General features: G+C 47.2%; 1 protein-coding gene across 5 annotated transcripts in view; it reads right to left on the bottom strand.

The window, feature by feature from the left end:
* The window catches only part of ARHGEF9 (Cdc42 guanine nucleotide exchange factor 9), a 268,515-nt gene that overhangs the window by 4,004 nt on the left and 237,495 nt on the right, over positions 1–27,016 (bottom strand). For all 5 annotated transcript variants that reach the window (XM_048513765.1, XM_048513768.1, XM_048513767.1 and 2 more), the window contains 3 exons: positions 16,053–16,184; positions 6,026–6,269; positions 5,110–5,178 (listed from right to left, as the gene is read on the bottom strand). In XM_048513765.1, the coding sequence (XP_048369722.1) occupies positions 5,110–5,178; positions 6,026–6,269; positions 16,053–16,184 (445 nt within the window). The remainder of the gene's footprint in view (positions 1–5,109; positions 5,179–6,025; positions 6,270–16,052; positions 16,185–27,016) is intronic.

The raw sequence follows: 27,016 nt of genomic DNA, 5'->3' as shown, positions 1-27,016 counted from the left end.
CAATAAATCCATCAAAATCCATCAGCAAAAAATACGTCATCTTCTTTCACCGACCGGGCTCAAAACGTGCCTAAGTGGCAGCCCAGTGGAGCGAAAGCTGATTGCAATGAAGCAGCATGGGCATCTGGAGCTCTTGTCTGAAATCAGCATTCGACTTTACGGAGGAAAAAGAAATAGTCCCGGCAGAGCGCATCACGCTGAGTGCTGGAATTTTCTACTATAAACGACTTATACACTCACTGCACTGATTAAAGGAATCCTACAGTTGGAACCCTGAAACAGTTTCGATCCAGATTTCTGTTTGCTTTGTGTGGTAATTGATATTTGCTGCTTGCTGTTACTGTTCAGGCACTTGCTGATACTGCTCATGTACACATGTTTATGGATTTCTATGGAATTTGTTGCATTTGTTATTTAAGTATTTTTTGCAGAGATCTTCTTGGCTGGAAGATCTTTAAAACCGTTGCTCTAGTACAGTGATGGCGAACCTATGGAACGGGTGCCAGAGGTGGCACTCGGAGCCCTCTCTGTGGGCACGCACACACAGAGTTCATCATGTGGGGGTGGAAAATTGTTCCCCCCCCCCCCCCCATACACATCTAGCCTGGCCTGGGCCACTGAGCACGACGTGCGCGCACCGCGATGAGCAGGGAGGACTCGGCTGGCAGGCCTGGTGCCTGTGCTCCTGGCGGCTGCTGCCCGGGGGGATGGGGGGTGGGTGGGTGCAGAGTAGGCAGAGATCCTACAGAGGCACAGAGCGGTGCATGCAGGACTTGCTGGAGGCTAGAGCAGGCTGGCCCCTGCTCGAGTGGGTGGGGTGGAGGAAGAGGGAGCCAACTGTTTTTTTCTAAATTAAAACCTCAGCATTCAGGTTAAATTGCCAGGTTGGCACTTTGCGATAAATAAGTGGGGTTTGGGTTGCAATTTGGGCACTCGGTCTCAAAAAGGTTCGCCATCACTGCTCTAGTAGCAGCTGCCACCACAGCACAGGGGGCTTCACTGCACAACTGAAGATAAGTTGTGTGTATGCAAGAGACAATTTTTAAACAATATTTTCATGTTTTTAAAAAATCATCCTCTTAAGCAGAGCTTCTGCCTGAAATGCTGGAAAGTTACTATTAAAGTTATGTACAACACTCTCTTACACTCTGTGGCTGGCTCTGACTCCTATGCAGGTGCGTAAGGAGGGAAAATGGAGACAGCTGTTCTCCGGGCACCCCTCCCCCCTGCACCTGGGGGTGGGGCTCAGGGGCCCTCCACCCCCCGAGGGGCCCTCCACCCCCCGAGCCCTGTCTCCCCAGGCCTCACCCCCCCCTCCCGGCTTCCAGCTGGCAGCCCCTTTTGCCCTCCCCTCTGGGAAGAGCAGAAGCAATGGCAAGGCTCCGTCCTCGTCTCCTTTGCTTTTATAAGCATGGGGGCGGGGCTTGGGGGCAGGCCCCACCCCCGAGCTTATAAAAGCAAAGGAGACGAGGATGGAGTCTTGCAGTTGCTTCTGCTCTTCCCAGAGAGGACGGAAGATGGGAGTGCCAGTTGCTGGCCAGGAGCTGGGGGGGCCAGGCTTGGGGGCAGTGTCCTTGGGCTTCCTTGGCCCCGCCCATGTCAATAATGGCATGGGTGGGGCCGAGGGCGCCTGAAGACGACGAGGCACCAGGACTTCCTGGTCATGTGTGTGTGGGGGGGTGATTTTGCGCCCCCACATGACCAGATTAGTGGTGCCTGGGAACAGAGCCCCCCCCCCCCCCCCGTCCCTAGGCAGATGTGCCACTGCTTCTATGGCATCTACTTCGTGGCTGTACCCACCATCCTGTGTTACAGTTACAACGGTGCTCATAGGCTCAAAAAAAGATTGAGAGTCCCTGCTTTAAGTGTTCCCTTCTAATCGAAGTCCCTGCACTGGAATCATGACCTTTTTACCAGCCCAGCAACTGCGCGCACCACCAGTTCCCTGGCAGTTTCCTCCAAACTGAGTCTGAAGAGTATTCCCTTCTGGTATTTGTCTACTCTGCAGGTGATAGGTCCAAAGGGACAGATAACCAGGAGTTTTAAGCACTCGCTTTTATATCATGGTGTTCCGTTATGGATGTTCTGATTTGTTTTTATCTATTGCTATCTAATTTTATCTTTCAGGAAATGCTCGGATAGGAAATGCACTGTCTAACTAGACATTAAGAGCATGTTACATTTTCAGATTGTAGTTGCTAATCACTGAAGTTACTCTGCAATGATTCATGGGGTGCTTATGCTATTAGTTGTAGAATTGCTCTGACTCTCCAGACTGAGAGTAAATAATTCTGAAGGAATGCAAAACACTGATGGGAGAAGAACTCCAAAGCTTTATGTCTGTTGTGATTCCTGTTGGCTTTCTAAGATCAGTTCAAGGAGCTGACCATGAACACCAAAGCCCTAAAGAGCCGCTCGTTGTAAAACGAAGGGATGGACTCTGGTCTACCACAACCTTTGGGATTAACCACAAATGTCCTCTGAAGCAAAATGCACCATCATGATAGTAGTGAGTTGTCTTGCAATTGTCTGCTGGAGCCTGAGCACATGCATCTCTTGGAAGTAATTGAATAGAATAATTAGCATACTGGTAGCGTTCCACATCCTTGGCTTGGGCTGGGCTACAAGCCTCAAACACACTAAACAGAAGGAAGAAGCAGATTAGAATGGATCTTGACTCCTATCAGTATTTCTTTAGATTGCAAAGGCAGAGAAGCGATTCTGTCATTACCAAAAAATCAGTTCAGCTCTGTTGCTTTGAAAACCAAAGATGATGGCCAGCCAATCTGGACAACTTCCAGAGACACTATGAGTCTGCAATGGTCAAGATATGCATTCCCCCCTGCAACACCCTGCAAAGATTGTCATGCCCTTATATAAAGCCGTGGTGCGACCGCACTTAGAGTACTGTGTTCAGTTCTGGTCGCCACATCTCAAAAAGGATATTGAAGAGATAGAAAAAGTGCAGAGAAGGGCAATGAGGATGATTGAGGGACTGGAGCACCTTCCTTATGAGGAGAGGCTGCAGCGTTTGGGACTCTTTAGTTTGGAGAGGAGACGTTTGAGGGGGGATATGATTGAAGTCTATAAAATTATGCATGGGGTAGAAAATGTTGACAGAGAGAAATTGTTCTCTCCTTCTCACAATACTAGAACCAGGAGGCATTCATTGAAAATGCTGGGGGGAAGAATTAGGACTAATAAAAGGAAACACTTCTTCACGCAACGTGTGATTGGTATTTGGAATATGCTGCCACAGGAGGTGGTTATGGCCACTAACCTGGATAGCTTTCAAAGGGGCTTGGACAGATTTATGGAGAAGTCGATTTATGGCTACCAATCTTGATCCTCCTTGATCTGAGATTGCAAATGCCTTAACAGTCCAGGTGCTCGGGAGCAACAACCACAGAAGGCCATTGCTTTCACATCCTGCAGGTGAGCTCCCCAAGGCACCTGGTGGGCCACTGCGAGTAGCAGAGAGCTGGACTAGATGGACTCTGGTCTGATCCAGCTGGCTTGTTCTTATGTTCTTAAACCCCCCCCCCCCCACCCCCCAATAGGCCATTGAGAAGAGGCCCCCCTCTGATAATCTGGCCGTCCTCAAGCAATAGAATTTATAAATCATGGAAACTTTGGGGATGTTATGTGAGAGTCTCTGTGTGGGTTGTCAGGCAGTGCTTGGCTGGTAGAATCTAGGCAGGGGTACAAAATGAAGCCTCGGCTACTTACAGGAAGTTCTGACCCTGGTGTTCCTGGTGATTCGAAGAGCTGCCTGGAAGTGACAAGGGTAACTCTACCAATTTCCAGAAACTTTATGGTAACATTACCATAGCATTTCTGGTGATAGTTAGAACTATTCTTATTTATTCTTTATTCTATCCTTATTTATTCTTATCACTTCCAGGTAGCTCTAGGAATGGTCAGGAATGCTGTCATCACAAATTCCAGCAACTACATGCAGTCGTATTTTTCTTTCCTTCCCAGGGATTATTACACCCCTGCTTATGGCTCCAGTTTCTACTCCCCAATCAGCTGAGTATCAACAATCAATGACTGCAATTGGCTGGACATCTCCCACCATAAGCGGGCAAATGGGAATTCTAATATGTGCGGGAACTTGTCTCATACAATACCATTTACACCTTCCACTGTCTTGTTTTTTCCCCATTCTGTGAGTTAATCATGCAGAAGAGAGATATCCAGGCTATTTATCGGATTGATTTGTGGGTTTTATGATAGCTATTTTATGGATTACTGTCAGTCTTGAGGTTATTTTATTGAAAGATGGGCTAAAGATGTTCTAATTCAGTGAATAACAAATTTAAGTAAACTAAAATACACAGAGGTTGAGGGTAGTTCTTGAAAAGATCCACTTCTGTATTTTGAACATACCTTGGGCAGCCCCCGGCCCGTTGCAATGTTATTGGCAGCTGCATTGCCAATACACTTCCCCCAGCCCAATCAAAAGCCCTGCTGTGCTGCAAGAGTTCCATGCCCACCCCCCCCCCACACCCCCGCTTTCCAAAGACACTTAGTGCGCGCCAGGAAAGGTGTCAGCAGGCATCATGATGCCCATGGGCGCCTGGTTGCCAACCTCAGCTACATATCCTCAGGAGAAGGCAATCTTCTTTTATGCTATTCACAAAGGTGAGAATGGGTTGCCTTTGCACAGGTTTCTGTCCTTTAGCTATTTTTTATTTAGGGATGCAAAGGATCCATTCAAATGTCGCACAATGATCTCACCTGATCCTGACCTATTCCAATCAGAGCTGCAAAATGTGCACATCTCAGTGCAGCTGGACTGGCAGTTTGTAAAACCTGGTCCAGGTGTGCAACCAGGCTGGAGGCTGCCAGGTGTCCTCCCCCGGTTCTGCCTCTCTTGTGGTATCCCAAGAGGAAAGCACAGATATCTGGGTAGGCGTGGGCCATTCTGTCCGTCGGGTTGAATGCTTTGAATCAGCAACGCATCAGTCATACAAAGACACACGTGTGACAAGGAAACAGGAGGAAAGCTGAAGCCAAAGAGAGTCTCCCAGTCCCACGTCACTCCCTGCCTCCAACCCTGCCCCCCCCCCCCCCCCACGAAAACACCCTGGGGCAGTTAGTTACCTTTTTGTTTACTGACTTTCCTCACTGTCATGGCGGCCTGTCGCTTCTGGTTTTCAGAAATTTCAAAGCCTGAGGACGGAAAGCGGAAAATCAACACCCCAGACAGACGGACGCTTGGCTGCTTGACCCCCTCGCCTGGTCAAAAGCCCCAGGACTCTCTGGGGAAGAGCGACATCAGGTTTACTGCAGTGAAACTGACAGAGGGTGGCAAGGTTACTGCCCCTCCAATCACCCCCGCCCCCCGAGCCCATCAGCAGCAAGAAGGGGTCCTTCCATCAGTCAAGGCGTCAGATTAGCTTCCCTGGCAGGCAGCCTCATCCACAAGGCCAAACGGCCGTGGCAGCCTCCCCACTGGCAAGAAGCCCTCATTGGGCTTCACAGACTTAAGCCACAAGAAGATGGCGTAAGTCTCAATTTCCAGCCCACCGGGGTAGCGCATTGAATGGCCAGGAGGAAGCTGGTGACCGTGGCAGGGCAGGGACACTGGGACACTGGAACTGCATTTGGCACCATGTTCCAGCACCCAGGGTGGCTACATGCTGCTGGATTATCCCCTCTGCTGGGGCAAGTGCCCCAAAGAGGGCAAATCTGCTGGCACAGCTGGTGCATCACTCCCATGCGTGCATCCCCCCCCCACCCACTCTTGGATGGGACTGTAAAATTCCACCAATCAATGTGTCCTCCAAAGCCTATACAGATTCCTTCTTCAACCGGAACCCTTTCAGGAGTCCATCACTAGGACAGGCTTTCCTTTCTAGGACTCTGTTGTCGTTGGCGTCTTTTGAGGGCAATGATTGTCCACCACACAATGTCAGAAACATTTCTTACTTCTGGATTCTGGATTCGTAAGGACCCAGGCTGGCAAAAGTATCACGAACGCGAACTTCCGGCCTCAGTTCAAACTTGTGGGCCATACCTATTTTTTCATCTTCTTGTACCATCTTCCTCTCCTCCCGGAAAGCTCTCAGCCACCGCAGTTTCTCCTCCAGCTTCTTGGCAAAAAATAAGTGCATTTCCTCCGTCTCCTTGTTGTGAAGTTTGAAGGCATTCTTCATGCTCACATTGAAGTCATCATCCCGCCCATCTTCGATATTCAAGACTTCATATCGATCCATGTCAATGCGTCCTTTGTAGTACAGGATATCTCTTCTTATTAGATCCTACGAGGAAAGAAAGGGTAGATTTAAACCTTACTTTACATTCTCAAAAGCCAGCAAAGACTGGGGGACGGGTGGCCATTCATGAAGGCAGTTGAGTCTCTGGTTGCTGGATGTCTTTGTCATCTCCTCTTTATCCCTTCAGTTGTTTTACAACTATGTGACAGAATTAAATCATGGGGTGAGCTTGTCTGTCCCTTGACCAGGATCTCTGCATGTTTCTGCTACTCTCATTTGGTCACTGTATGAGAAGCACTGAAAACAACGCTAGGAACAGTTGGAGGCAGCAGAAAAAGAGGAAGACCCAATATGAGATGGATTGACTCTATCAAGGAAGCCACAGTGGCCCTCAGCTTGCCAGGCCTGAGCAAGGATGTCAATGAGAAGACGTTTTGGAGGAAGGGGCTTCATAGGGCCACCATGAACAGGAAGTAACTTGATGGCACTCAACACACCTTTATTCTTGGATACTGGCGTCCCCCCTGCTCCTGGTGTGCACGTGAGAATAAGAAATAACCAGGTGTAGAAGACTCTGAAGGTCTGAGCCACTTCGGGGAAGAAATCACCCAGTGTGGCTCACACAACTCACACCTTATTTACTACTTATTTCCTTGTTCACATTTTTATCCCACCCTATCCGGGAAGGCTCAGGGAGGGTTACAACAATTAGACACCATAAAACATTTAAAAACAACATTACCATTAAAATTGCAAAATGCCTATAACAGTGGTGGCGAACCTTTGGCACTCCAGATGTTATGGACTACAATTCCCATCAGCCCCTTCCAGCATGGCCAATTGGCCCTGCTGGCAGGGGCTGATGGGAATTGTCCCCCCCCCACCCCCCCCCCCCCCCCCCCCCCCCCCCCCCCACCCCCCGCCCCCCCACACCCCCCCCCCCCCCCCCCCCCCCCCCCCCCCCACCCCCCCCCCCCCCCACCCCCCCCCCCCCCCACCGCCCCCCCCCCCCACCCCCCCCCACCCCCAACCCACCCCCCCCCCACCCCCCCCCCCCCACCCCCCCCCCCCCCCCCCCTCCCCCCCCCCCCCCCCCCCCCCCCCCCCCCCCCACCCATCCACCCACCCCCCCCCCCCCCCCCCTTCCTTCCCCCCCCCCCCCCCCCCCCCTTTAAACCCCCCCCCCCCCCCCCCCCCCCCCCCCGCGCCGCCCACCCCCCCCCCCCCCCCCCCCCCCACCCCCCCCCCCCCCCCCCCCCCCCCCCCCCCCCCCCCCCCCCCCCCCCCCCCCCCGGCTGCCAGTTCCCCCGGGCCAGAGACGAAGCAGCCACCCTCGGAGTCAAAACGACCGACATTCTGCACTGATGACAGGAGAACAGCAGCAGCTGCCTACAGAGCTGACAAGGCTCTTTGGAAAAGTGAGGAAATGCAGCCACAGCAGGGAGGGGGAGAGAGAGAAAAGAGAAAGGTTCCCACATCCTGGGCAGGAGACGTGGCAGGATCATGACACGACCCTCCTTTCCTCGCCGGCCTGGGAAGCCGTGTGTTGGCTCTTTGAGTCCACCAGCTTTTCTACCCACTTTTTTGAGCTGCACTTTTCTCCCCTGCCTGGATTTCATTTTGGGAATTGTCTTCAGCTTGCCTCTGGACACAAATCTATTTGGCCCCATGGTCAGCCACAGTACTCTGCAGCTATGAAGATCCAGGTTCTAAAACTCTCCTCCTCTGAACCAAGCAGCACCAAACTTTCAGGGTATCTTTAGGAGGCTCTCCTGATGATACCACCCAGGTTGGGTGAGGTTTGGTTCAGGGGGTCCAAAGTTATGGACTCCCCAAGGGGGTGCCCCATCACCCATTGTTTCCAACAGGAGATAATAGGAGATGGGGGCTACACCTTTGAGAGTCCATAACTTTGGACTCCTGAAACCAAACTTCACCAAACCTGGGTGGTATCATCAGGAGAGTCTCCTAAAGATACCCTGAAAGTTTGGTGCTGCTAGCTTAACAATTGCACCCCTGACAGCAGGCACCCCTCAAATTTCCCCAGATTCTCCTTTTAAATCCACCCCCTTCGGCATGGATTTAAAGAGAGAATCTGTGGCCCCCAGTTTAAACATTGAAAGTGATGCTGTTTCAGGGTGGGGGATAATCCACCCCCAAACAGCATCACATTCAATGTTGTTTTAACAGGGGACCCCAGATTCTCCCTTTAAGGTGGATTTAAAAGAAGAATCTGGGCTCCCTAGTTTAAACACCATTGAAAGTGATGCTGTTTGGGGTTGGATTCCACTGGAGGTGTTTTGTGAGAGATGATGCTGACATTTGTTTGGTAAATGTTTTGCTGGGGGTGATTTGTGAGAGATGTACATGCTTAATACCCACTTGCACTGGCTTGGAGTTGTTTCTCAGGCTAACAACCTACCTCATAGGGTTGGTGTGAGGACAAAATTAGGAAAGAGAGTTGGTGGGGAGAGAGCCATGTATGTTTTCTGGGGGTGGGAGGTGTTTTGTGAGCTGCTGCAAAAAATCATTGTTTGGTCGTGGTGGGGGAGGGTGGCCGCCCATACCAGGGAGGGACACCCAGGTTTTGTCCCCAGGCTCCAGTTTGCCTAGATACACCTCTGGCAGTTACGCGTGTGTCACAGGACATTTTAAAAAAAGAGAGAGAAGTGTCTCTGTGCAAAAGCACGAAAGCAACCTGGATTGTTTCTACTGGCTCCAATCACTGCCTGAACAGGTGAAGGGCACACATGTGAATGGGAAACAGGTTCCTTTAGAATGACTGCAAGCTGTTATACATCTGCTGTGCAGAATCCACCTCTGTCTTCAGTGCTGATGCTGCGAGAACCAAGTATCTCTTGCAGCCTGCTTAACTGATGAGTAGTCATGAGGTAACACCCCATTCATGAGGTTATATGTACAGCAATGCGACTGAATGCAACTGCACATCCAAAGCATGACAGTTGGCTCTGTTTTTTGCAAGGAAGTTGTCAGGGGCTTATCTCTGGAGGGGATGAGTCTGCCTACCGGGGTGAGGTGGACCGGTTGCTCTCGTGGTGCAGGGAAAATAATTTGGTTCTTTGTATTGTTGAAGGCTTTCGTGGTGGAGGAAGGGAAATGTGAGGATGGGGTGTGAGGTCTCAAATAGTGTGCATCGGGGAATGCTTGTAATTTTCGTTGTGTGTGCACAATGACAATAAATTTATTATTATTATTATTATTATTATTATTATTATTATTATTATTATTATTATTATTATTATTATTATTGACAAAAACAACAAACACATTGTATCACAACCGCCAGATCACTGGTTGATGTTGGCCTTCTATCCGCTTCGAGTTCCACCCTGAACAACAACAACAACAACAACAACAACAACAACAACAACAACAACAACAACAACAACTACTACTACTACTACTACTACTACTACTACTACTACTACTACTACTACTACTACTACTACTACTAGCTGGATAACTGGAGGTACCAGAAGGGAAGGTGACTGAGGAGCAGAGGAATGCCAGCAAATGTGTTGACTTCAAGTTCACTGTGGATCAAATTGATGTGAAGGCTTTATAGAAAAAGTGCCTCTACCCATTTTTGTCTGCCACATTTGTAAGCTCCCTGTCCACCAAGGAATCCAAAATGGTGCACATGGGATTATCCCATTATTTTAAAAGGAAAGATGAGAAAGGAAAGAGAGGCAGCATCACGTAGGAAGAACGGCCAGAGCATTTTCAGAAAGAAGGGACACTTCAGCACGCAGAGTGCATTAGAATGAGAAGAGCTGGCCGGTGGTGTCACGGGAAATGAGAAAGACAGCTTGGCGCTTGGTTCTGAGGAGCTCTAAAAGGAAGGCCAAAGAGTTTGTGCTGCATCCGGAAGGGGATGGAAAGCCAGTGATGGGAACTGAGGAAGGGAAATGTGTGGACTGGATGAGAGGCCAAATGGTTCTGACAGAAGAGCTCTTGGCAGAAGCAAAGAGGCTGTGATGGAACAAGGGAACACCAAAGGAAACCCATTAAGATGTGCAGAAAATGGAGCGAAATTTCAAGTGAGGGACTAGAAAGGAAAGGCTCAGTTTCATCATATTGTGCAGGCACCTGTTTTCAAACTGAATATGGGGAGAGGACAAATGAGCAGTTAGAGTCAAAGTCTGGCTTAAAGGGAGGCTAGTGATGGTTACAAAGGATATGCGAGGGAAAGAAAGCACTCTACAAGTTCTCAGCTTGCACATGCTGAATCTAAAATGGTGATGAGAATGATCAGAAAAGGTGGAGGGCCGGAAAAATAGGACAGAAAAAGATGGCTACATCCATCAGCATACAAAGGGCAGAAGTTTTAAAAAGAGGATGCTGGAAACAGCTGCACAAAAGGAATATGGTTGGTCCCTGCTGCTTTAGCTTCATTCATTCCTTCTGGAAGCAGGTCTTCATCTACAACTCTGAAAGCTGCACTTCTCAGGCTGGGTGATGCCATCCCGCAATGGCATGATGCTGCCTGGAGTAGCTCTCCAGGGTGCTGATTGGGATTCTTCTGTCGCACTGTGGTCCAGAATACTTCCTTCCTACATTCTGCAACAGGGGTGGTGGTGCCTGATGCTGCTGAAGAGGTGTCTTGGTGCAAAGAGAGAGTCCCAATGGGAAGCTGTTATTGTCTCCCTCAGCCATCCCTTTAACCTTGGGCAAGCTGCAATGGAGGGTGCTTAAAGGTCTCCTTGTGGGTCCAGAGAGTCTCACTGAGAAAGGCAAAGGAGCTTGGCTGTTTGACATCCACCCTCATTCCAGTCTGTCTGGTAACCTGGGACGGTCCATCTCTTGAGAAGAGTCACAGGGTGCTTATTCTGTCATCTGAGGTCAGTTGTTCAGGGAGAAATTTCCACCTGTGTGATCAAGGGTTTGGACCCCTGGATTACCAAATGTTTTTGGACTGTTGTGACTTTGGGCCAATTTTATTCTCAAGTTTGTCTTTAGGCAAAGCTGGAGAAACTTGGAGAATCCTGAATTTACAGTCATATAACCAGACTGACCTGACACACTTGCTTATCTAATGTGCCTGCAGGACAGAGTTAATCCCATTTTAGATTAACTGTTATTAATCTAGAGAGAAAGGCTCAGACTCAGTTGCAGGGCATGTGATTTATACACAAGGACAGGAGGTTCCAAGTTTAACCCTTTGCATCTCTGGTTGAAGGATCTCAGATAGAATTGGGAAGGACCCTTCTTCTCTGCCTCTTCACTGCACCGACTTGCTTTGCTGTGCTTTCTTTCGTGGCCGGAGACTTCACTGCTATTGGACCTCTGACCCCTCCACTCAGAAATCATGCTTGCAGGTTTTGCTTTCCCTTTTCAGTTTTTCTCCAGTAGGGAGATGGTTTATTAGGGAAATGTTTTGGGGTGCTTTTCTTTTCTAATGCTTTTTTTCTTTTCTGTAAATCTCTATTCTGCTCTGCAAATCACTGAATTTATCTTGGTTTCTTTTCTGTTAAATAAATCTTTTTTTCTCTTTAAGAAAGCTTACTCCCCTTTGTTTGAGTCTTGGTCTGAATCTGGACTTTGTTATACACAGCGTTAAAGATCCCAAATACCGTATAAAATACCCCCAAATAAACGTGCCTGCTTCATGATAGCACGGGGATGCCTTTGCTCAATGGGGGACCTTGACATGTACAGCGATTTGGGTAGCGGGTCTTGGTGGATGCTTTTATTCATTTCTCCCATTTACCTAGGAGACATCACAGCCCTCTTTTACCCCTTTTGCAAAAATGTCATCCAATATGTACCTTCAATTTCATTCCAGGTGGACTGTGCAAGATGGTGAGGAAGTAAAGAGAAAAGCTGGCTCAGCCGTGCATTTCAGTCTGCAAGAAATATCTGAGGACTCCGCCCTTCTGTGCTCTTTCTCCACTTCTGCCACACCGTTTCAATGTCCTTCAATGCAAGTGCATCTAAAGGGAATCTTCTTCTCAAAGCTGGTCCAGCATGCAGCAGCGCGTTTACTTACAGGAGGTGCCTACCGCGACCATATTCAGCCTGTATTGCGCCAGCTGCATTGGAGTTCCGGATCATCCACAAGGTATGTGGCTTTGTGCGGCCTGGGGCTCTCGTACCTTCGGGACTGCCTTACCCCATATGTCCCTACACGGCCTCTGTGTTCAGCAGAGGCCAATTTACTGGTGGTCCCCGGCCCCTCAATGATACGGCTGGCCTCCACCCGGGCCAGGGCCTACTGGTGGTCCCCGGCCCCTCAATGATACGGCTGGCCTCCACCCGGGCCAGGGCCTACTGGTGGTCCCCGGCCCCTCAATCATACGGCTGGCCTCCACCCGGGCCACGGCCTTTACGGCCCTGGCCCCGGCCTGGTGGAACACCCTTCCTCCAACTGTCCGGGCCCTGTGGGATCTTGGAGAGTTCCGCAGGGCCTGTAAGACCGAGTTGTTCCACTGGGCCTTTGGGGAAGCCAGCCGCTGATGGTGTGCGCCCCTCCCGTCCCTCCCTTTTTAACATTCTGGGAGCCTGTGACATCTGACCTTACCATCCCTCTCTTTGGGAGGGTTTTTTATTGTTAGTTTTAAGCTGGACGCCAAGTGATCTATGTGGAACGCTGTGATTTTATGTTTTAATGTTGCTAATGTTTTAATTTTGCTAATTGTATTAATGTTTATTGCAATTGTTATTGCTGTCTATGCAATTATTATTCTGTTGTTCACCGCCCAGAGCCCTCAGGGGATGGGGCGGTATATAAATATAATAAATAAATAAATAAATAAATAAAACAATTGTGATGGTTGCACTGAGGCTGACCCTGCTAACAGGTCTCTTGCAAGCAGGCCTTCCTGTCTGCAGGCAGCACTGGTGACCCCTCCCTAGCCCAAAAAAGAAGCTTCAGGGAGAGCCAGAATGCCCCCCTGGTTCAACAGGAATTCACTCCTTGGCCAACACTGTTCTTCCATGCATCCAAAACACCTTCCACCCTGCTTCACAGTGTCATGACAACAGGCAACAGAACAGGATGGCAAGTCAAAACGGCCATGTACGGTAAGCGCTATGGTGGCCTGAGACATTTCAATTCAGCCTCCCTTGTACATAGCAACCACAGTCAAGAATGAGCAAAGCTGAATTCTATCGAGTCAAAGAGAGCAGAATAATCTGAAAAGACCACCTTTTTTGCCTTGCAGAGAGGGACACCACTTTAGAATTTAATAAGCACTCACATAAAAGAGAGTTGCAAAGAATGGGCATTATCCAAAGCCAATTAGTCGGAAGGGGAGCAACTGCTCTCCCTCTTATGTGAACTCCCAGGCGGCAGGAAGGGTAACAACATTTACTGCACCTTGTATCAAATACACAAAAGAGAAAACACAGTGAGAGCTTAAAATAGCACCACACAATTCTTTGCCTCGATATATTTCGAAGTCCTTCACCAAAGAGGGTATTGCTGCTTTTGCTTTGCAAACTGAACAATAAACTGTTAAGAGTAAAATGTAAGAGGAAACCAATAGAAGAATGAGGCTCTACGAAGAAAGGAAATAATTTACTGTTATATTCATATATATTTTGGAATCAGTTGGATGACTGGCAGGGTCAAAGAAGCTCTTGTGTTACCCAAAAGCTGCTACAGGTCAGGTTGGCTACACACGTGTCGGAGGAAGCCTGCCTGCACCCTGGGAAAATGCCATTATTAACATAATGGATTTGCAATAGCCAGCCCAGTGCTTTCAGCCTCCTGTCTTTCACAATTTCTATGGTAGATGTTTGTACTGGGGAGGCACATTTCATGTACAGTTTTCATGAGATACAGTATTCAGATGTGAGATGGACATCATTTGAATGCATAATGTACATATTTATTCCTCCTTTTTTTCATAAGAAGTGCACAAGGCAGTTCACAATAAAACAAAGAAAGTACAATTAGATCCCACACACAGTATATAATGCTAATTAATTCACGTGCCACTCTTGCTGCCTACATTTTACGGGGAAAAACTTGGTGCCACGAAATTGAAAATAGGGTGAAAAATCTCCCAGGTTTCAGCTGCACTAAGTAGTAGGGCACTTTCCTACTTGAAGCAGAAGAGTGGAGAACTAGTTAATCATCTCTAATTTTAATCTAATTTTGTAACCCACTTTGAGTCTGAGCAAGAGAGGTGACTATAAGCACAGTAACTAAATAAATATACCTGATTCCGCCGCCCCGCCCCCACCTCCCAGTACACTTTGTTAGTATTATTGCTGGATTCAAGAGCAGAAAGTGGAGTTGAGAGTGTCTTGGATCTCAGTCATTCACATACACACGTTCCCCTTTACATACACATTTAAGAAACAGGTTGTTGTGGCTTTCTGGCTGTGTGGCCGTGGTCTGGTAGATCTTGTTCCTATTTAAGTAACAGTTTGGATTTTTCTTTCTTGCCTCTCTAACCAGCCCAACCACCACTGGCAAACTGAAGGCATCAATATACAGCCTCAGGATTATAACCCTTGATTCTTTTCATCATAATAAGTGCATCAGAAGTGGGAGGGAGTCAACCATTAGAAGGTTGGCAACCTGAGTTTCCCACTTGTGTTGAGAGGCTCACTAAGATGAGAACGACAATGGCTCTGGGTTCTCCACTGGAAGTCTGGTGGCCTAATGCTGGGTCCTCCCCCAGGATCCTATGGGAGAGCAAGCTGCAGAGTCCCTTTCAGTTGCCTGGGATGGGCAGGTGGCAGGAAGCTTTGGGAAGAACCACTCTTACCATAAATGTTAGGAGACAGGCCTGGCACAAGTGGGCTGGAACCTGCATAAAGGTTCCCCTTGCAGTTCCCGAATGATTTACAGTGCAGAGTTACTCCAGTCAAAGCCTACCAAAATGAATCTCTGGAACCAGCAGAGAGGAGTAGCAGTGGAGAAGAGGACTGGGCCAGGAAGAGCAGAGTGAGCTGTGGTGTTCATTTTGGAGGACTTTTCTCAAAGCCACATCTTTTAAAACAGTGTATTTTAACAGGAGTTAGCAGGGATTATCTCTTTTTTCTCCTTGTAAGGCTGCTGAGAGGTGGGGCTTAACAGAGGTTATCTCTTGTTCCTCTTTGTCCTGGGCTGCTGAGAGGTGGGGCTGCTGAGAGGTGAGTCAGTCAGTCTTTAGTTCAGTCTCTGGAACCAGCAGAGTTATCTCTTTTTCTGCTGAGAGGTGAGGCTGTTGAGGCTGCTGAGAGGTGGGGCTTAACAGGGCTTAACAGAGGTTATCTCTTGTTCCTCTTTGTCCTGGGTGCGCGCAATTTTGTTTTGTTTTGTTGTCAGGCTCAGCTCCCGCTGGGTCTGGCATCCCAGGGACTGGCCTGGCTCCATGGAATCTGGCAGTTCCTGCTACTTGCGCACTTAGGGAGCCTACAATATATTATCACCTTTTAGAGTTTTAGGTTGTTATCTATTGCTTTGCAACTAATGATTCAGGCATATGTCCCCCTTATCACCATTTCCTGGGACTAAGGGGGAGTCTTTTGCAGGCTCAGATTCCATAACAATGCTTTCTCTCACTCTTCCTTGTCTGTTACAAATTGTTTTGAGAGAGGTGGGAGGGGGGCATGCCAATGAGTTGGAAATGCTCTCTGATATATACCAGGGACAGGAAGGAGCCAGAGCCCCCAGATTTGGCTACTCGTTCTTAGGGTTCTGACATGGTTTAGTAAAGCTCTTGATACCTTCATGAGTCTCAATTATTGACTGGAGTAACTGACCCTGGCGTGTGTGTGTGTGTGTGGGGGGGGGGGGGAGATGAAGGTCTAACACTGATCCATAAGTAAGCCCTGCTTGCAAACAGAAGTGATCAGTATGAATTTCACTACCTTTTTGCAGAGAACCATCTGGTGGTCAAAGAGGAAGAAGACGCGCTGTTGGCTTCGTCCGTAAGGCTGATAAATCCAGGACATCTCCCCTGTGTAGATCAGCTCAGAGCTGCGATCCAAGATGTCGTCCCCCTGTGAGACATGGGGAAGAAGGAGGAATAAACAACTATGCCACGTAAAAATGGAAGACCCAGGGAAGTCTTTTACTACTACGGCCCATATGGGGAGAACAATGCTAGCATGATGAAAAATCCCCCTGAACCAGAGCAGTTGGAAGTCTAGTGGGATGCATTAACATTCTTCCTAAACCAGTGGTGGCGAACCTTTTGGACTCCAGATGTTATGGACTACAATTCCCATCAGCCCCTGCCAGCATGGAGTCCAAAAGGTTCACCACCATGGTCCGAAACACTGCACATGGGTTCTCCTAGAGCAGAAATTTCAATCAATCAATTGCTAAAACAATAGATAAAACACAAGCAGTTAACAAGATAAGGCATATTAAAACAATAAATACATATATAAAAGAATCTGCTGGGGAAAAATGGGAACACAGGAAAGGTCTGAGAGAAGAAAATGCATATAGTAAAAGGAAACAAAAAAACTAACACGTGAGAGCAATGAAATTGGCAGATGCTGTAACTATCAAACCACACTGTACTCTAGTAAAACAACCTTAATATTCATGAAGCCTGATTTACATCACAAGTCATCTTGCAACATAGTTCACCTGCTGCCACACAAAACCTGACAACACTGTATGTTATATCAGGATTGTTATCAGTAAGCAACAAGGAAACATAAAATTGATCTGTGTTACCTGGAAATCCATGTAGCTGTGGTGAAATAAAACTAGTATGGATATTTTTATAGTACTGACACTGGAGAAACACCAGTTCTATTGTTTCTATGTGTCCAGATTCATAAAGACATGGTCTCTCCAATAAGGAATCAGCCAGTATTGGTCTTCAAGGACAGCTGAAGGAAGGGCACAGCATTGGGCCACAGTAAAAGCCCTCTGATGTTTAGGTACTTCAAGATTAATTAAATGCACCACAGGAGAGGCAGAGTGCCTATTGGATTCACTAGCAATAATTAGAAATAAAAGGTGGAGACCTGGCTAGATTTGATTGACGTCCTATGGCTGTCACATGCTGTTTAATGGCTTCTTTGGCCTGTTCATAATCCATGCTGGTGAAAAGTTGTGGAGAAACACCCAGAGATAAGATATTGGATAATTCTGAATGCAACATTTTGAAATGGATAATTTTGAATGCAACATTTTAAAGTGTGAAATCTTGAATGTGAACATTCTCTCCAAAACATGAAAGCAATATGCAATAGGCTTATTTTCACTTCAGCAATCTCACACAAGATTTCCGAAGCCACCATTTGCCAGATGTTGTTTCATGTAACCTATCAGATCACTCACAAAGAACTGTTAAATATTACCAACCATCCCATATTGTCAGATATTAACTACCAGAAACTTTCAGCTCTCAAAAGCTGTCATAAATCAAGTCAAACCATGACATTAAATGCCAAAAAATCTGCAAGACATCAGTGTGTTGGCTAACATACATATCAGGAGACTTTTCAACATTACAACTCACATAGAATTTCAGCACTAGAATTCCCATTCTGGTAGAATATTTTCTACACATTTTTCTATCAAAAGAATCACTCACTGATTACTGATTTAGATGTCTCAGGCAAGAGATTTTAGATAGAAATGTAACAAGCACTGCGTTACCCTTGCTTAGGTATCTAAAAGATGTGGAAAATATCTCTGATAGGGAATTTGTGCTGCATTTATCTACTGTTAAAATGTGTATTGTATTCTTTGAATAAAGTTAGATCCCACTCTAATAAAGTGGCTGAGAAGAGTTTCAGCAAAAAACAAACAAAAGCCCCCATACCAGCCGACAATTCTGTAGGCAAGTTGATTTTATTTATTTATTATTGGAATATGAGATTGCAAGACAATAGTCAACAATTTTTACTTGTTACAAAGAACATTTAATTAATGGCGCCAAGGAGAAAGTCTGAGGACTGCTGAGAAGGGTGGGCAACATTTTAAAGAAATCCACACAGAAAGCCAAAATGTTTTGAAAACATTTCAACAAAAGAATCGCTAAAATCAAGGATGCATTTAAAACATTTTGAGGCTGGAAGTAAAACGTTTTGGGCTAAAAACATTGCGGAACTCCTCAAAGGAAAAGTTTTATTTCCAGTCTCAAAAGATTTTATTTTGGTTGTGCGGAAAAGGCTCAGAATGGAAGCAAAGCAAAGATTACACCACAGGATCCAACTTATAGCAGGCTATACATAGTAGTACAGTCCCTAAGTAACTCTGTGAATTGTTTTTATCAAAGGTTTGACGCAGATGTTAACATTTGTTGTTCCATTAACTTGCTCAATGTCAACTTGGACCACATAAGTCAACTGTCGATTGCTGTCGATTTTGTCCTGATACAACTGATACACTTTCTCATATTCTGCTTCATTGTTCAAAATACAACAACATCAGAATTGATTTGAGAACTGTATTACCAACAGGATTTATGCTCCTTTCTGATAAAATAAAAATGGCTAAGCTTCTAAATAACTCTAATGTTGAAATCTCTGAAGCTGTTGCTATATTTTTACTCTGTGTACTGCAAGTTGCGCAATAATGATCTTCTTATTGTATTTGGAATTCTTGACACACACCGGTTTTATGCCTAATAAAGGTTTTGGATTTGGTTGTTCCATTAAGGCAGATTTGACACATTCCACCGGGCACTTCCCCAGGGCAGGCCGAAGGGGGGAAGCAACAGTCCCCCACCCCCCGTCTCCTCCCACAGGGCTTGGCAAGAAGCCCACCCACCTGCACGGCATCAAGGAGAACCTCGCAGAAGTGCTGGCTGTGCTCCTGGCCCCCTGTGCTACGGCAGGGCCAAGTGGCCCTTGCCCGCCCTCTCCTTGGACAGTGCCTGCTTCCTTTCTTCGTAGGAGGAAAGAAAGGTTGGGCCCCACCCGCACCACCCAATGAAGGAAAAACACAGGCTTCTAGGGGCAACCTATGGGGAGTGAGGGGAATCTCTTGGGGCTGCTGTGGGCCATGGTAGACCCGAATGCTGTGGGCAGTGAGGAGCAGGGTGGCCTACCCGCTTTCAGGAAAAGAATAAAACAAAGAATTATTTCCCTGGGAGTCAGGTTGCCTGGCAATACACTGGCTCCATTGCCCAGACTTTCTGACTTTGGAGACTCTGTGTAGTTCAAGAAGCCCTCCACTAAGGCTTTACTAAAGAACATATATATATGTTTCTGTGCCAATGCTATATGGTTTCCCCTCTTGTTTATGCCATTCTAGGATGTAATAAAAGCCCTCTCTAGTTGAATTTATGATGTGCCTGCAGTTTAGGATTTTAGCTTGATAAGGTTCCTCCAGTTAAGTTTAAGGTTTTGTTATTGTTAGAGTTTAGGAAAGCTTGCCTATAAAGTATATAAGTGTGCTTATTGTTAAAAAAGGTTTCCCTTAGACGTTTAGAAGTTTAGGAAATGTTATTTTTGAAATTTGTGTCTGATGGCCAAAGCAGTGGGCCAAGAAAGGTTGATATTAAAGGACAAGAAACGTTGGCTCTGGAATGCAGCTTAGACCAACACCCAAGCCGACTCTTCTGACAACCAGACCCTCTTTGGACTTGCATAGAATCGGATCATGTTGCCAGCACTCCAAAGGTCCCCAAGCCGTTAGGAGACGGGCAGGGACCACCAATTGGACAGTTTGAACTTTTTCTTTGTTGTGCAGCGATGTGGGCGGGAGCCCCAGTGGGCATTACTACAGGAATCAATACCATTCTGATAGCGAGGAGATGAAGCTGGGTCCCACGGCAACGAGCTCACCTGGAGTGTTCACGGAGGAATGAGACGTTATCTGCTTTCCGAGTTTCTTGGCACCACCTGTGCAGAGGTCACTTCAGATGGGAAGAGAATGTCTTTGGACAGCAAGATTTGTAATCTCTTTCAGAAATTGTAAATGTATCTTGTTTGCGTGTTGTTTATTTTGATTGGTGTTTGGGAGAGGGACTTGCCCCCTCTCCTCCCTTTTCCCTGCCCCTTGCCCCTTTTTGAAGTTTGGGAATAAAAGTTCTTGCACTGCGTTGCAAGGCGCGATTCTCTCCTGACCGAGCTGTGACCACCACTTGCAATAAAATTCTGTTGCTTTGAAGAACGCCTGCTTCCTGCGCCTCATTAAGTTGCTGAGCTGAAATCACTTATTGTTACCTAGCAAACAGTGGTAACACAGGTAGAGAGGACAACAGGGCATGTTGGCATCTCACCTGTGGTGTCCTAGGTCCTACTGCCTAGTGGACAGGCCGCCCCTTAGACTGTGAATCTGGTACCAATCTCCAATTTTTCCTGCTGAGCTTCAAGAGTATTCTTTGGGTTTACCTTTGGCACACCCTTTACCTATCTTTCCCACAACATCTCACCATTTGGTAAGGCTCTCTATCGCCTCCACTGGCATAGATGATTGATAATCAAAGCTGCCATTGAAATCAAAGCTGCCTGTCTGGACCACCTTGGTTGGGCCCTAATTTCATCTTGGGCCCTGCCTACCTCCTCCCCTTTCTTCTTTCTTCTTCTTCGGCCTTTAGATCGGGCGCCTGGGTGTATGTATATGCTTTACACAATCTTGCTGTTTTAATCTATTTATTGTTATTGACTGCTGTTAAGTTTTAATGGGTTAAGTTTTTATGCTGTATTAATTTGCTTTGGAAACAGCCATGTTGTGAGCCGCCTCGAGCCCTTCGGGGATGAGGCGGCCTATAAATTTAATTTAATAATAATCATAATCTTCCTATACTGCTCAGGAGTCCAGGAAGGTTTACACACATGAATGTGTGTGTGTGGGGGGGGGGGGGAGAGAGAGAGAGAGAGAGCGCCAAAGGGCAAACATCCTCTAGGAAGACTCCTGCCCCACCCCTACCTCTGCTCTCTGCTGCAGGCTAGGGGTTACTGCAAAGAGGTCCAGCTGGGCCAGGTACCCCACACTGCTGAGGAAGACTGCCAGCCACCAACACTCAAAGGGAGTCAAGGCCCGCCAAAGGGCAAACATCCTCTAGGAAGACTCCTGCCCCACCCCTACCTCTGCTCTCTGCAGGCTGAGGTTACTGCACAAGAGAGGTCCAATGAGCCAGTCTCCACACTGCTGAGGAAGACTGCCAGCCCTGTACTCAAAGTCCAGGGGGGGGCGGAGTGGCAATCAGCACTCTCCCTCTCTTTGCATGGGCAGGCAACGAGACGAAGGATGTGGGGAGGGGTTAAGAGAAGTTAATGAAAGACCTCGGATAGTAGAAGAGGACTGCACAGAGGGGCAAATTAGCTGTAGCAGTCCCTGCCATGCATGATCAAGATGTTGGTGCAAAACACCCTCCGCCTCTCCCTCCCTCCTTCCCAAAGAAGCCTGGATACTCCTTCTGAGAATCTCTTTCTTTTGATTGTGCTATTCAGCAAAAAAAGGTTTTCCTCTGACATACTCTAGCACTCTGAGAACTGACTGCTCAATTAATGTTTAGGGCAGTGGAAAGAAGAGAAGAGAAAGATCCTTTCCATCAGCCACGATCCAAAGCCTGCTGTCACTGAAGGAGGAAAAAAAGAGGACAACCCCCCCCCCCTCAAATTTCAGTCCTGAACCGGCTTCTGGTCCCCTGGGAGGGTCTCTGTCCTCACGCTGCCCTCGCTGTGAGAAACATGACATTCTGTTTGTTCACAGAAACCTTTGGATTTAATAATGCAGCATTTTGTTGCAGCCAGTTCATGTATGTTACATAATTCTGGGCACAGAGGCTGCCGTTAGAGTATCCATAAATAACTGGAAGAAATTTGAGTGAGAAAGGATTTAAAAGGACAGTACTGATGATATTTTCCCACAATTATTCATCTTTCAGTGAATTTCATACAGTTGGAAAGTGTAAAAAAAAAGGAAAAAGACACCTTAGAAAAAGCAAGCTAATAAAAGGATCTCGTTTTGATTAGACCAAACTCCACTGATTTAGCCAAGGCAAGCGACAAAAGCGCTTTTTATTTTTATTTATTTATTTATTATATTTATATACCGCCCTCCCCAAAGGCTCAGGGCGGTGTCCATCAATAATAAAACAATTTAAAACATCATAATACATAATTTACAATAAAATAATACATAGAATACTAAAACTACAGATGGCTTCAACCCCTCCATCCCCCTTTATGTACCCACGGGAGGCCAGATGTTCTTATGGCGGAGTTGACATCATCCCGGCTGGCCAAACGCCTGGCGGAACAGGTCCGTTTTACAGGCCCTGCGGAAACTTTGTAAGTCCTGCAGTGCCCTGATCTCACCTGGAAGCCTGTTCCACCAGGTAAGGGCCAGAGCTGTAAAAGCCCTGGCCCTTGCAGAGGCCAGCCGGATCGCCTTGGGGCCAGGGATCACCAGTAGGTCCGCCTCCGATGAGCGGAGGGGCCTAGAAGGGCGATATAGACAGAATGGACTGAGATTAAAGGTGGTTCCATTGGTGACATCTCACGCAAGACTGGTCGGCCGCAGATGTGCTATACTCACCGGTGGCCGAAGAGAGCCCGGCTGTAGCGCACTGTTCATCATTGGCCACAGCAAGCTCATCAACAGGGCGGTCTAGCCAAGCGAGGCGCTGGCTGGGCCCTGCTGCTTTTGCAGGGGTTCTGGCCCTGATTGACTAAGCTGGTGCGGAGGCACAGAATGTTCCGTTGCTGGGGGACTAAAGGGTTTGCAATCCAGGTACGATGAGGGAAGCGAAATTTATCAGGTTGGTTGAGATTAAAACCTCATATGGAGAGAAAGTACTTTTCAGTTTCCCTCCTGGGCTTTCAAGAGGGTGTCCGGCAGGTGGCCACACCTGTAACTCTCTGGTAAGGAGATCACTTTATCGCTCTTTTTTCCTCTGCACTGAGATAGTGATATCCAGTCACAGGAGAACTGAAAGTTGTGCTGGAAGGAAAGACCTGGTCAGCTTATGCCTGTGTACCTGCTTATGCCCAAAACATCGCCTGTGCAACGGGGGCAAATGAGTGTCGCCGCAAGATTTCTTGACCGGACATATTTCCTCAAGCCCCGCTTTCACTTTCTATCCTCCCCACAGCAAGTGAGGCAACTTCAAGCCTGAATTTAATTTTCCTTTGCAGCCAGAGCTGCCAGTGAGCACAGCTTTGCCCCAAACCTCTTCCCTCCGCCCACAGCCAGCCTGCCTAGTCTCACCCCCACCTCCCTCACGCTCCCCCCTCGCCCTCTTCCCTTTTGCCAACTCCCTCCCACCTCTTTGAAAGCTTATATTGATACATCAACAGGAACAACACAAGCAGGGTCTCTTTCTGGCTCCACCCCACCTCCCCTGCTCCACTTCTGCTTTCCCTGATGATCGGGAGGGCATTTTAAAAACGTTCTTTTGTTTTAAAAACAAGCCTCTCTCTTTGGCTTTTGCAAAGGATCAGCACGAGCAGGGGCCCCGCCTCCCCTGCTCTGCTTCTGCCCTCCCTGATGATTGGGAAGGATGTTTACAACTTTATTTCAAACAAGATTGCATTTCAAAACAATTTTACTGACTGCAGTAGCAGCAGCAGGGAGAGAGAAAGAGAGAGAGAATGTGGAGGGGATGGGAGGGGGATCTAGCACATGGAACCCTTCTTCAGCGGCATGTGGTCCAGGAAGTGGCTTTGCCTTTTTCTTTTGTGTGTGTGGGGTGGGTGGGGGTGGGGGTTATGTATGTTGGGAAAGGGGCTACAAAATGCAATTTAAAGGGCTTTAATAAAGCCCTTTATTTAGCAACTACCAGGTGTGATGAGATCTGTGCCTTGACGAGGGAGTTGATGGGTGGAGTTAAGAGAGCCAGGAAAAGCTGCAGAGGTCCATTGAGACCAGCAAGCTAGCTTTGGGGCAGGCAGAGAATGGCTCCTGGTGTGTAAACAGAAAAACCTAAGAGACCCCTCTGCTAACTGAGGAGTCCCGGATAAGCGTTCTATGAACAATGGGCCTATCTGAGCTTATTTCTGGGCTTTCTGCCCAAGAAGTGTTATCAGCTGCCTTGTGCTGAATTAATGACTGAGCAAATTGGCTCTGTTTGGGAACAAAGCTCATTTTCCTTATAATTTAGCCTCCAATTTTATTAATCCGAGGAAGTATGAAGACTCAAAACAAGGAACAAGGAGAAGAAACAGGTTAAGCTCCAACCCTGATTCTTCCCCTCCCCCGTGGTCTTAAAGCCATCAACAGCTATGTATGGAGGAGCTCTTTGGACTTGATTCAGCTCCCTTAACTACAAACAACAGATTTGCTGTGCTGGTTCAGTTGGATCAGCCAGAAGAACACGATATCTCTCCATCTCAATTATCTGACTGAGAAGTGGGACAAGAAAAAACTTTGGTTGAGCTTGGAGCCACTGACTGGCTTCCCACCTCTCACCATAGTTTCTCATCATAGTTTCTCATAGTTTCTCTCACCATAGATTCTCAAAAAACATCCAACTCAGCAGCTGAGGCTGGGAGCTTTCAAGGAGAGATCCTAAAAACAGCACCTGCTCACTGCTAGAACAGTAATTGACATTTCCCCAAAAATAAACAAGATAGGCAACCAACTTGACGTTATTCAACATCTTCTGGGAAACACTTTAGGAAAACTGACATCAGACTCTTTGGTCGTTTCCGCACGGCGGCGGAAACAGCTGGGTCGGCGCATTGTGCGCCGACCCGAAGACGCTGGGACCGTCCGCACGGACGGTCCCGGGAAGAGGCAGGACGCCGGCGCCACGGAGCGCCGGCGCCCAGCCGACCTGCCGTGTCCCTGGGCCTCCGGCGCGTCGCCAAGGCCTGGGGACACGCCCCTACCCTGGCGCCTGCTCCAGCGAGCCAGCGAAGGGCGATGTCCCCAGCCTCGGCGACGCTTGAGCTGGAAGTCTAAGTAAAGATACCCGGCGAGGGGCGGCGTATTCCCTAAAGCGCTTCCCAGCGCTCTGGGAATCTGCCCGGCCAGACTGGCGAGGCTGGCGAGGCGGCTCGCCCCGTCGCGAATGGCGGCCTGGAGACGGCGTTTTTACCGTCTCCAGGCCATCATTTTCTGCCCGTGCGGAAACGGCCTCTGAAAATGGCACTCCAAAATGAGACTATGCCATTGACTACAGATTCCACAGATGGCTTCTCAGCCTCTCAATACATGCAGGGCATTTGTGTTACACCTAAGACTAAAAGGGAAAAGCCTAGAAGGAAATCTGAAACCCTTAAACAGATGGAATCTGAAACGCAGAGAGTCACTTTTGTTAGAGAAAGGACAAAAGAGCCTTGGAAATTGCCCTTCCCTGGAACTGACGTTTTTTCCAGATCCTGAAATTGCCCCTCAAAGAGTTAAAAGGTGAGAATGTGTGAGTGAGAATATAAAGGACATAGCCCTGCAGTCTCAGCAAAGTGGATCTACTCCTGTCAACTGATCCTTTTACTTTAAGTCATGAGTATCTGCCAAAATGATTGCTCTTGAACCAACATCTTGAAATTTTATCTTGGAATGTGGCTGGACAGGCCTGCTGTCTCTCCTCTTGTGCAGTTTTCCCATCATGATTTTGATACTATTATTTTACAGGAGACACGGTGGGCAAAATCCCTCAAATTAGACGGTTTCTATTTTTATTAGTTGGAGGTGGTGCCTGGGAAAGGCCCAGGGGTGGGCTGGGAATTTTCATCTCTACTTCTCTCAAAGTTAAGTGCTGGATGAAACCGTCTTTGGCCCACCAGCCTATGGCCTTACTACGAGGGTTGTTTGATTATTATTAATGCTTTCTTTTCACCTGGAACAAAGAAAGCTCTTCTTGAGGAAAACTGGTTAGCCCTTGACCATTACCATTTGGAACACCCTGAGGCCCAGATATTAGTAGCGGGTGATTAAAACGCACGTTTAGGTCCTAACAAACCTTTTTGGGCAGCTAAATTAAACATTTTACTGGATGTACCAGAGGAAGAAGTGATCAAAAGAAGCTGCCTTTTAAAAGGACTTCTAATGATCAAAATGCAAACTTTGCTAGCCTGCGTTTAACCAAATTCGTGCACAGGTGAGCACCTCAATTTTTAAATGGTGCTTTTTATGATGATTTCCCAGGAGAATTTACCTTCATTATAGGCAATAGAGCAAGTTCCATTGACTATATGTTGGTGGGTAATTCCTTATCACCCAAGTTTAATAAATTCCAAATACTTCCGTATTTAGAAGGTGACCATTGACCTCTATGTTTACATGTTTGTCAATCGTCCAACCAAATTCACCTAATGACTCGCTATCCATCTCAGGTGGAATATATTGGTAAAAATGTTAGATGGACTGTTAAACTCAATCTCAAGATAAAGGACATTTTCAACTTGGAAACTTTACAAAAGTACTGCCTGCCATTTATAGATTCCGGTTCTGTACAGACCCATTGAGCTCTTACAAGGATTTAATTTATCAGCTAACCACTACGCTAAGTGACCCGGCAGGTAATAAATCACAACCGGCATACAGACTCAACAAACCTTGGTTCGATAGTGATTGTGTTCATGCCAAAAAAGAAGTGATCTCCCTATGTTCGCTTACTTTAACCCATAACCCTGAGAGAAGATCTGAGGTACAATTGGCATTATTAGAACACAAAAAAGCACACAAGGAGATTATTCAATGGAAGTAAAAAATAGTACACTAAGAAATCATGGGAGGAACTTGTACAGACAACAAAACAAAACAACTCTGCCTTATTCTGGAGACTCATCCCAGGCCAGAAGAATAGGCCTTTTCCCTTGTCGGACTCATGCATTCCTTCAGATAACTGGATTTCTTTTTTTTCAGAGGCTACGTGACGATCACATTCAGGCTACTCCCATGGAGATGACAGAAAATCCTCAACTGTGACCTCTGGTCAGCTCAAAAGACTTACAATCCCATATAAATC

The sequence above is a fragment of the Sphaerodactylus townsendi genome, linkage group LG13 (assembly GCF_021028975.2).
Source record: "Sphaerodactylus townsendi isolate TG3544 linkage group LG13, MPM_Stown_v2.3, whole genome shotgun sequence".
Lineage (NCBI taxonomy): Eukaryota > Metazoa > Chordata > Lepidosauria > Squamata > Sphaerodactylidae > Sphaerodactylus > Sphaerodactylus townsendi.
The sequence above is the reverse complement of the archived record's forward strand: the minus strand, read 5'-3'. Positions and strand labels throughout refer to the sequence as shown.